The sequence below is a fragment of the Belonocnema kinseyi genome, chromosome 7 (genome assembly GCF_010883055.1).
Source record: "Belonocnema kinseyi isolate 2016_QV_RU_SX_M_011 chromosome 7, B_treatae_v1, whole genome shotgun sequence".
Lineage (NCBI taxonomy): Eukaryota > Metazoa > Arthropoda > Insecta > Hymenoptera > Cynipidae > Belonocnema > Belonocnema kinseyi.
Window position 1 is genome coordinate 80,973,130 of NC_046663.1, and position 11,710 is coordinate 80,984,839.

At 28.3% G+C, this 11,710-nt stretch overlaps 1 protein-coding gene across 7 annotated transcripts in view; it reads left to right on the forward strand.

Annotated features, from left to right (window-relative positions):
- LOC117176019 (WD repeat-containing protein 47) overlaps positions 1-10,261 on the forward strand; it is a 249,114-nt gene extending 238,853 nt beyond the window's left edge. For all 7 annotated transcript variants that reach the window (XM_033365973.1, XM_033365975.1, XM_033365972.1 and 4 more), the window contains 3 exons: positions 1,396-1,703; positions 4,074-4,296; positions 8,844-10,261. In XM_033365973.1, coding sequence (XP_033221864.1) covers positions 1,396-1,703; positions 4,074-4,296; positions 8,844-8,989 — 677 coding nt within the window. In that variant the 3' untranslated portion in view covers positions 8,990-10,261. The remainder of the gene's footprint in view (positions 1-1,395; positions 1,704-4,073; positions 4,297-8,843) is intronic.
- The last annotated feature ends 1,449 nt before the right edge of the window (positions 10,262-11,710 follow it).

Sequence of the window (11,710 nt, forward strand, 5' to 3'; positions counted from 1 at the left end):
AAAAAAAAAAAAAAAACGGGAGTTACGCTAGCTTAATGTTAAGCTGACGGGATCCCATGTGAAATAAAAGTTGGATCGAGTTTTATCCTATTACATAATTCAAGGCTCATTTAATGCTCTTCAAAACCACCACAAATTATTTTCCAAAAGCCACCCCTGATACTGAAAAACCACCCTTAATATAAATTACCTACAAATTGCAAATCCGACTATACTATAATTTAGGGCTCATTTAATGTCCCATTGCCAAATTTAATGCTTCACTATTTTTTTAAACCGGGGGTTACGCTAGCTAAATTATTTTTAAACCAGGGGTTACGCATTAAATTAGCATTAAATGAGCCCTTAATTATAGTATGGTCAGATTTACAACTTGTGCATAATTTATATTAAGGGTGGTTTTTCAGTATTAGGTTTGGCTTTTGGAAAATAATGTTTGGTGGTTTTGGAGAGCATTAAATGAGCCTTTAGTTATGTGATAGGATAAAACTCGATTGAATGTTTATTTCACATGGGGTTCCGTCAACTTAACATTAAGCTAGCATAACCCCCGGTTTTTGTTTTAAATAGTGAAGCATTAATTTTGACAATGGGGCATTAAATAAGCATTAAATGAGCCCTTAATTATGTGATATGATAGATCTCGATTTAATATTTATTTCACATGGGGTTCCGCCAGCTTAACGTTAAGCTAGCGTAACCCCTGGTTTAAAAGAAAATAATGGAGCATTAAATTTGACAATAAGGCATTAAATTAGCATGAAATGAGTTCTTAATTATGAGATAGGTTTTGACTCGATTCAAAGATGTGGTTAAGTCAGCTTAACATACCTGATGTGATTGGTTAAGTCATAAAACAAAAATCATTTTTTTTATGGAGTTTCCGAACTGGACTAGGAGTCAGACTATTCATAGATTTGCACTAGTGCAAAATTATTAAGGGATAATTTCGCGAAATGTGTTTCTTTGAGAAATGAATCAAATTTCAGCTTCCGGAATTTCAGCAGGTTATGTAAAATATTGCACCGTTACGTAAAAGCTGATTCAAAGTTGATTTGATTAAAATGTACTGACAAATTTTCTAAAAAATTTGCCGTAAACTTAAACATATGTTATTTAATTTTCAACTTTTAAAGTCAATTAATATATCGTTGAAATCGTTATAATTGCCAAATTTTGTATATTTATTTACAAATGATCAAGAGCTTAATTAAAAAATATATATATTTCGCAATTAGTTCTCTTTAGGTACAAAGGACTCCCGATGATCAGGCGCGGCGACAGCAATTCGGCTGAGTGAGGGGAAGTCGTGTAGTGGGGAAACCGTGCGCAGGTATCTGGGGCGGAGTTGATTACCCTTCTGTTTATTAATATATTAATTTGCTCTTATTACAGGTCAAGAAATTGAGCTTACGATGCACGACGGTACAGTCCGCGATCTCTGTTTCCTGGAAGATACTTCAAATAAATCTAGTCTCCTTATTAGTGGAGGAGCTGGAGATTGCAAGATTTATGTTACCGACTGCGCGACTGGTACACCTTTCCAAGCACTCAGTGGCCATAGCGGACATGTTTTGACTCTTTACAACTGGGGTGGTGCAATGTTCGTTAGTGGTGCACAAGATAAAACCGTCAGATTTTGGGATCTCCGGACGAGAGGTTGTGTCAACATGGTTACACCAGCTACAGTTCCTGGAAGCAGAGTTAGTCAATATATCCTATTTTTTTATTCTGCTAAAAATTGCATAACTAGCTTTCAAATACCAAATTAGTACACTGGAACCTGGAATTAGAAACCTCGGATTTACGGTATTCCGAGAATTGATGGCCTTCACGTTTTGTTAATGCGGGGCTGCACTCTCAGCGCGTTAGTTACATCAGGTTGCGTCATGCGTCCAAATTCATGAAATGATTTAAGCGGCCCTGTCTGTTTATGTTGGGATTTCTTAGATTTAAGATCAAGGCCACTGCAGGCCTTGCCCGAAACCGTTCTTAATTCCAGGTTCCAGTTTAATCACGAAACGAAATTTCGAATTTGAATCCACTGAGTTTCCTCTAAATCGAATTGCTAGTATATTTACCTGAAAAAAATTGTTTAGGGAAAAGTCAGGGAATTTTATTGATCAGGGAAAGTCAGAAAAAATTGCGGGATTTTGAAAAAAATCTTGAAAAAGTTAGGAAACTCCTATAAGAGGCACTCGAAATCACTTTCAAGGATACTAAAATTTGAAACTCAAATTTTATTTTCATATTCTTTTGTTCCGTTTATAAAAATTCTATTTTAAAAATTTTACAAGATTAAGATTCTGGTCTTTGAATATTAATGCCGAGTACATTTTTAGTCCAAAATTGTATTATTTGGTTAAAAATTCAACAATTTTGTTAAAAAGGAATCCTTTTTGTTTTAAAATTCAACTGTTTTTTTTTTTTTTTTGATAATTCGCGCCTTTGGTTGGAAATTCATCATTTTAGTTCAAAGTTAATTTTTTTTGGTTGAAGGTTTCACTATTTTGATCAAAATTATTTTTTTTGTCCAAAAAAATTCGTATTTTATGGTTAAAAATTCAACCGTTTTACAAAAGATTCGTCTTTTGGCTGAAAAGTTCAACTATTTGGATTAAATTTTTTTTCTATCTTGAATGAAAATATTTCCTATATTAAAAAGTAGCTTGGTATATATTTGTTGTAAACTTATGCCTGGTTGAAAATTTGACTATTGTTTTGAAAATTCATGTCTTCGAAAATCCATTTCTATTTTATAGACAACTTTTCTTTGAAAATTCGTCGTTTTAGTTAAAAAAAATTTTTTTTTACAGAAATATCATTTTTTTTTAAATTCAACTGTTTTATTGAAATAAATCCTTTTGGGTCACAATTTAAATATTTTATTAAAAATTCTTTACTTTTTGTTTAAAATTAATCTTTTAAGTGAAAATATATTTTTCTTTTGAATATTGATCTGCTTTAGTTGAAAAATCGTCTTTTTGGTAGAAAAATTATTTTCTTGGTTTGAGAGTTTCTTTTTGATGATTCAATTTTTTTCTTGAAAATGAACTTTTTTTATTTCTTATTTTTTAATTGAAAATCCAGCTGTTTTACAGAAAATTCGTCTTTTGGCATGAAATTTCCACAATAAGGATCACATTTTTTGTCTTGACTGAAAAATCTTTTTTTTTGCAATTCATGTCCTTGGTTGAAAATTTCACTATCTGATGGAGTGAAAATATAATTTTTTAATTTTTGGTTGAAAAATGATCTTTTTTAGTTGAAAATTCAATTACTGTTTTGAAAATTCATGCATTTTTTGATAATTGGTGTTTCTTGACTTGGTTACACACCAATCTTCTTTGATCAAGGATTAAAATATTTTGATAGAAATACGTTTTTTTCTGATTCAAAATTTATTTTTATCAACTGAGAATTTAACTTTTTCTTTCTCAATCGAAACTTATTATTCTTGATAGCAATTTCTTCTTTTTTTTTTGTCAGAATATCAACTTTTATCATTTTTTGTTGAGAATTTATCTTTGTAGATAGAAAATTCAATTATTATTAAGATTAAAATGCTGGTCGTTCAATACCAGTGATAGTTAGGAAATTTGGAAAAGAATGTTTTGCGGCCACCCTGATGTAGTAAATCTAGGAAATATTGAGAATTGATTTTTCGTATAAAGAATAATTTTATTAATATTTATGATATATAATAATAGGCTGCTGTAAAATATGCTCGCAACCCTCTTCAGACGAAAGCCAATTAGCTTTCAATAATTTGACTTATAATAAAATATCCTTTAGTTCCATGATTATTAACAGTCTTAAAGTTCATTTTAGATTTCCTGATAGTCAGTTAGGTGTATGCACTAACTATTTATCGATTGCATCAGTTTATTTCCTTTAATAAAATCTTTTATTTTTCCATCTGATGAACGTTCCGTCGAAGTTCTTTTTGCACAACCATCTAACCTTCAGCTTGAGCTTCATCCAATCAGCAGACGAAATTTTCATCAGACGTCTATTGTTTATCAAAAGAGTGGTACTATTGCGTCGCTGAGCAGAATTTGATTCCATTACAGGTGGGCAGTGCCGTGGCTTCAGTTTGTGTTGATCCTTCTGGAAGACTTTTGGTTTCTGGCCACGAAGACAGCAGTTGCGTTCTTTTCGATATTCGCGGTGGAAGGACAGTTCAGTGCTTCAAACCTCATGCTTCGGATATCAGAAGCATTCGATTTTCACCGTCGGCATATTACCTCCTCACTGGAGGATATGACAACAAACTCGTATTAACGGATCTACAAGGTAAGAATTTAGAATTAAAGTCGGGGCCCCTCACTTATTTTGATTGTGGCTCGGTTTAAAAATGGGATGACCACCCATCCGGGAGAATCGGGAGAACCGGGAGAAATTTATGTCGGGAGGAAATCGGGAGAGAAATATTACGTCGGGAGATTTCCCGTATTTCATCATTCGCGCATTTTGTAATTCTTGAAAGTTTCCAATTAGAAAGTACATAATTTTCAAAGTGTTTAGAATAATTAAACTTTAATATTTCTCGCGGTATTTCAAATTCTGCAATTTGGAATGGCGAAAATAAAACAGCTTAATCTTTAAGGCCTTATTACTAAAGTGTTTTCTTAAATTAATTTTTAGATTAATTTTTCGAGGTTTCGAAGTTAAAATTTTACAGGATTGTAGTTTCAAATTCAGATATTTAAAATTTTAGGACCATTTCGCTGTTCAATATTTCAAGATTTCGTATTAAAAGCCTTGACAGTCAGTTTTGCATTTAATAATTTTATATGTAAATATAAAGCAATTTCGAATTGAAAAGCAAAAAATTGTACAATTTAAAAAAGCGAAATTATTTCATGGCAATATTGTTTTTATTATTTCTCTTATATATTATTTTAATTATTTTATTAGGAAACTTCTAGAATGAATAATAATTCTAAAGGAAGATTTCAAATAAAAAATTAAAAAACTGAGTTTAAAAATAAAAAAAGATGAAAATTTTGGAAAGTATTATTAGCAATTTAAAAATTAATAATTTTTAATCATTTTAAATTTACTTCAAATATTTCAAACTTTGAAGGCTTTGAGTATAAAAAAGTTTAAAATCACAATTTTTTGTGACTACAATTTTTTTCAGCTTTAAATGAAATTCGCATTCGTTAAAGTTTCAACGTTCGTAAATAGAAATTTTTTCATTCATAACGTGTTTCCTATTTAAATTACTATTTATTTCAAAAGTTTTTTTTTTAGAATAATTCAGTTCATTTTTCGTTTTAGAAAAAGTTGTCCAATTAGTTTTAATTTAACTTATAATTTTATTACGTAGTGACAATTTAAAATTATCGTATTTCAGAAGATTTTACTTTGAAAGATTCAATTTAGTTTTCAATAATAAATTGTCAAATTTTAATTTTTGAATTTAAAATGATTCTAATTTAAAAGTTTTTAATCTTTAATTATTTTATTTTATACGCTTTTAATTATAAGGAATCCAAATAAAATTCCTCTGAATTTTAAATAATCCAATTTTCAAAGTTTGAATCTTAAAATATACAATTTTTAACGTTTTGACATTGTCATATTTTCGAAATTTTCATCTAAAATGATGATATTTTCGGTTCGGCTTGGGAATTATACAATTCAACTCCTCTTTCTAATTAAATTGTCCAAACTGTTCGTATATTGTTTTAAAATATCAAACGCTTGCAATTCGAAATTAATAATAATTAATTAAAACCTTTTATTAAAAAATGTGCCTAACAATGGATTTAAATTTTTTTACATTTTCCTGTTAGTAAATATAAATTTAGAGTCAGGAACGCACGATTTGCGCGCGTGCATTTACTGCTGTTATTATATGATGTAAAGGCAATCAATTTCTTGCAATAAGGTTTGCTGATATTTATCAACTTCCGCAATTGCTAATATTTGTGAAAAAACTCTGGATTTTACAAAGAGAGTTAATTTTTTTTATAAACCGGAAGAAATCACGAATATTTAGCGGAAGCCTTCATCATTCTTTAATGCAATTCATTTCTTGAATTTCTGAAATATTCCGTAATTTATTTTTCACGGATATTTAGTGCCAAACACTTTATATTGAGAACAAATGTAGAAAAAAGCCGTTTAAATGGCTTTAAATGTAAAGATTTTTGATGCGAGTGCAATTCAATAATTGAATTTTTGATCAAATAGCCCTTCATTTTGAATATTTCGGAAATTAATGTATTGTATTTGTAAATAAATATTCATAAAAAGTAAATTATTATTAAATATTTCAGGATTTTGAAAAATATATTCCATTCAAGAATTTTGAAAGAATATCTCAATTTTTTTTAGAGATTTCCGAACGTCGACCGCTTTTTGGGAACAGTTGAAAGTCGATGCTTGAAGAGGGAGGCCGAAGAACCCGGTTTTTTGGGATGATTTGCCTTGCAATTTTTCGAATTGATTGATTAAACAATTCATAAATTTTTTTAAGTCAGCTGCAATTAAAAGAAGTGAGGGGCCTCGAGTTTTAGTCCCGACTTTAGTAATTTTCATTTTTGTGATAGTTACTTAAAAGTAGTATAAGTGAAACGTATTTTTTTCTAACCATGGTTTCGATTCATTTTTTAAGAATGATAAACAGTAATTGAAGGCATTAGAAAACGAGTCGTTTTGAAAAGAGATTTTCCACAAAATTAGTGGTCTAAATTTTTTTAAATAAAATGAATGTAGGTAGTAATGTTAGTAATAATAAATTCAAATTAAAGTGCTTTAACTTTCTAATATTTCAAGTAAAAATAATTCATTTACAACAAAGTAGATGATTTTTTAACTGAATAGTTGAATTTTTAACAACAAAAATCGAATTTTTAACTAAATACATAATTTTTAACTTAAATGATCAATCTTCAACCAAGAAAAATGTTTTTAACAAAATAGTTCAACTTTTAACCAAGTAATTCAATTTTCAAAGAAAAAAGATGAAATTCTCAACGAAAAATGCAATAGTTGATATGTAAATTTAAAAAATTTAATTTTAAAACAACAAAAGTTCAATACATACATTTTATTTTTCAACGAAACTATTGAATTTTCAAGCGTAAAACGTATTTCTTACAAAACAAAAGTATTTTCAACCCGAAAAGATTAGTTTAAACAACAACAAAAAAATTCTCAAGCAAATAAAGGAATTTTCTACTAAATAGATGAACTTTCAATCCACAAATACGAATTTTCAACAAATAGGGGTATGTTTTCAAACTAAAGAAATTGATATTTAACTAATATAATGAATATTCAACAAAAAGAAAATAATTATTCAAAAAAGTAATTGAAATTTTAACTGAAAAGTTGAATATTCAACCTGAAAAGAATTTTTAAACAGGGGAGGGAAAAAATGTATCCAAGTTATTTTATTTACAAGTCAAAAATATCAATTTTCTACAAATTAGTTAAATTGTCTCCGGAAATTGTTGAATTTTAAACCAAATAGGATGATTTTCTAATAAAATTGTTAAACTTTTAAGAAAAAACTTAAAATTTCACCCAAAAAATAAAAGAATTCTGAACCAAGATAGATTTTAAAACGAAAATATAATAGATATTATTTAGTGAAAAGTTCAATTATTTATTCAAAATTCAACTTTTTGGGGGAAAATTCATGTTTTCGGGATTAACAGAAAAACGTTTTCTAATTTTTTATGGGTGAAACTTAATCTATTTGTTTGAAAGTCAAGGTTTTTGATAAAAATTCGTTTGCCTTCGACGAAAAAATCGTCTGTGAATAAATAATTCAATTTTTGTTTGAAAATTCGACTATTTGGTACAAAATTAATTTTTTGGTTGAAAATAGAACTATTTTTCTGAAAATTCGCCTTTTTGGATTAAAAATTACTGTATTTTGGTAGAAAATTCAACTATTGTATCAGGATTTTATCCTCGTTTTACCGCTTATTCATCTGTCTTCTAAAAAAATGACTTGGGCTTAAGAATTAATTTTTTTGTTTGAAAATTTGATCATTTTTTGACAATAAGTTTTTAAATTCTTTTTTGGTTGAAGGTTAATTTGTTTTTGAAAATTCATCCCTTTTGGTTAACAATGCAACTATTTTGTTGAATATTCGTGTCTTTCTTGGTTGAAACTTTCACTATTTTGTTAGAACTTTTTCGAAAGTTGAATTAATTTGTATAAAATTTGTTTGATTGTTTAATGATTAATAAAGTTAGGTGAAAATTAATCTCTTTGTATGAAAGTTTAACATTTTTTTTTTAAATTCGCTTTTTCTCTCAATTTTTTTCAATTGAAAATTGCACTATTCCATTTTGAGTAGGAAATTAATCTTTTTATTATAAAATTCATGTATTTTGTGAAAAATTGATCTTTTTGGAGGAGGGCTAATGTTCTTGGTTGAAGGTTAATTTGTTCTCGAAAATTCATCCTTTTTGGCTAAAAATTCAACTATTTCGATGAAAACTCGTGTCTTTCTTGGTTGAAACCTTCACTATTTTGTTAGAACTTTTCTGAAAGTTTAATTAATTTGTGAAAAATTCTTTTCATTGTTTAAAGATTTATAATGTTAGTTGAAAATTGCTCTTTTTGGTGAAAATTTTAACTTTTCTTGTTGAAAATTCGTTTTTTTTACTATTTTTCCAAATAAAGAGTTAACTATCCCATTTTCGGTGGAAAATTAATATTTCTAGTAAAAATATAATTTATTTTGTGAAAAATTGGTCTTTTTTGGTAGAAGTCTAATCTTCTTGGTTAATTTTGTTTAAAAGAATTTATTTGCCGATTATTCTTTTATTTTCTATAAAAATGACCCTATTTTCATTTTTTTGTTTTCTAGGTGACCTGACAATGCCACTACCTAGTGTCGTAGTAGCTCAGCATCAAGACAAAGTAATTTCTGGTCGTTGGCATCCGACGGAATTCTCATTTTTGAGCACCTCCGCTGATAAAACAGCAACGCTTTGGGCTTTGCCACCCGTTTAAATGAAATATTCTTTCAAGCTCTAATTTTCTTTCAGTAATGTGTCTTATTTGTTATTTTTAATTCTCGTAAAGACTCGTTACGAAGATTGCGTTCAATTTTTTGCTACATAACCCGAATTTAATAAGGAATACTTTTCTAAGCATTTTTTTTACGAATTAGATCTTCTATTTGTTCATTTTCAGCATTATGTACAATCAATTGTATTCCTGACCAGATTGATTTTTATTTTCTCAAAGCAAATTAGTTGAACATGACCAAGAAAGTATCTTATTACTAACTTCAGTTTATCATTTAACACGAGCCTTAATTCATTCACCCATAACGGTATAACTTTTGTTATAGAACGCGGTTGAAAAAGAAATTTGGGTTCTATTGTAAGAAAGTTGAATATTGAGGACGATTATAAAATGTGATCAAAATTTTACAATTGTGAAATATTGCGTGCCTCTGAGGTAGGGACCGAATGCGTAAATAAATTGGCAGGCGAATTATTTATTGTAAATCCCTAATGAGGAAGAATACTCTCGCTTCGGATTAAGCATTAATACGACAAGTGCTTGTACCTTGATATTTTATTCTTTTGTATTATTATTAACTTCGTCCTGATTGTGTACTGTAAATATGTTAACGCGAAGATCCAAGAAGCACAATCAGTCGTGTACAGACAACTTTAAAAATGCAAACACTTCACTCGCTTGTATTTTTTTCACCCGCTTCCGGTAATATTTAATTTCCGTTGTGGATTTCATCTTAAATAGGAAACGCTAGTGTAGCTAATCTTTTTTGTTCCCTGAGTAATATTTTATTTAGGAAATTAACCAACTTTAAGTAACAGCTTTTTATTAACTGAGCGTTTCCGGTTTCCATTAATCATTCGTATAAGTTTGGACGAAATCCATCTTGTGGAAATCCGTTGTAGTGAAGCGTCTTACTTCCAGATTCTACATGATAAATTTACACATTTACGAGTCACGCCAAATATCTATAAATATACATAGAAAATATTTATATATTGTAGTTAGTGCGCATAGATTAAAAGCTACATACATATAATATAAAAATAATAAAATCGCACGTGCGTGGTGACTCTGTTGTTTTCTGATGAACCATTTTTCTAAACTTGACAAAAATTAAAGAGAAAATATATGGTGGATGACAATCGCTTGTTTGAAAGCGAAAGTTCAGAAAGGTCCGGAATACTAACATTTTATTTATAATGCTTTGGCGTTGACAAATGGTCTTTTTTATGCTTTGGATATTGCAGTTGGTTCTTTCGGTACCTCCATTTTAAAAGAAAAAATTACCACTCTGACGTTGATTGTCTGAACTAAGAACTCAGCTTTTTGAATTGAGGCCTCGTTTCAGTACGCATCAGGCGCTAAGCAGCAGTCAGGCTTAGTAATTAATATTATTTGGTTTAGTATATTATTTAGAATTGTCATGATTTTTTTTTAAATTCATATTGAAGTCGTTTGAATTCTTTTAATTTCTTTGAATTATTTGTGTTATATGAATTTTTAAACTCTCTGATTTCCCTGGATTATTTTTAATTCTTCTAAATTTCTTTAATTTTTCTAAATACTTTAATTTGCTGAATGTGAACTCGAGGAATTCGGAGAATTAAAGAAATTTAGAAGATGTCAATGCATTTATATGAATTCAAGGAATTCAAGAAATTCAGTAAATTCAATAAATCCAGAAAATTAAAGATTATTCTAATTATTCTAAATGCCTTTAATTTTATGTATTTATTGAGTTTACTGAATTCCTTGAGTTCATATAAATTAATTGAATTCTTCTCAATTTCCCTAGAATTTTTATAAATACGGGGCATTTTTTGAATTCCTTAGAATTGTCTAAATACCTTGCATTTTTCTAAAATTACTTGAACTATTCTACATTCCTTAAATTTGTCTAAATACTTTAATTTTTTGAAATCTTTGAATTTTTCTAAATTCTCCGAATTTAGACAAATTCATTGAATTCTTCTAAATTTCTTTAATTCTCTGGATTCATTGAGTTTACTGAATTTCTTGAATTCACTGAATTCCTTAAATTCTTCTAAATTCCTTGAATTCTTCTAAATTCCTTGAATTCTTCTAAATTTCTCTAGAATTTGTATAAATTCTTGGAATTTTCTGAATTTCTTGAATTTTTCTAAATTCTTTGCATTTTTCTCAAATCTATTGAACTTTTTTAATTCCTTGAATTATTCTACATTCCTTGAATTGTTCTAAATACTTGAATTTTCAGAAATTTTGGAATTATTCTAAATTTCTTTAATTCTCTAGATTTATTGAGTTTACTGATTTCTTTGAATTCCTTGAATCCTTATAAATCAATTGAATTTTTCTAAATTCCTTGAAATCTTCCTAATTTCCCTAGAATTTGTATAAATTCTTGGAATTTTTTGAATTCCTTGAATTTTTATAAATTCTTTGCGTTTTTCTCACATTCCTTTATTTCTCCTAAATTCCTTGAATTAATCTAACTCCTTTGAATTCTTTTAAATTCCGTGAATTATTCTACATTCCTTAAATTTTTCTAAATACTTGAATTTTCTGAAATCTTTGAATTTTTCTAAATTCTTTGAATCTAGAAAAATGCATTGAATTATTCTAAATTTCTCTAATTCTCTTGATTCCTCAAGTTAATTGAATTTCTTGAATTCCTTGAATTAACTGAATTTCTTAAATTCTTCTCAATTCCTCTAGTATTTG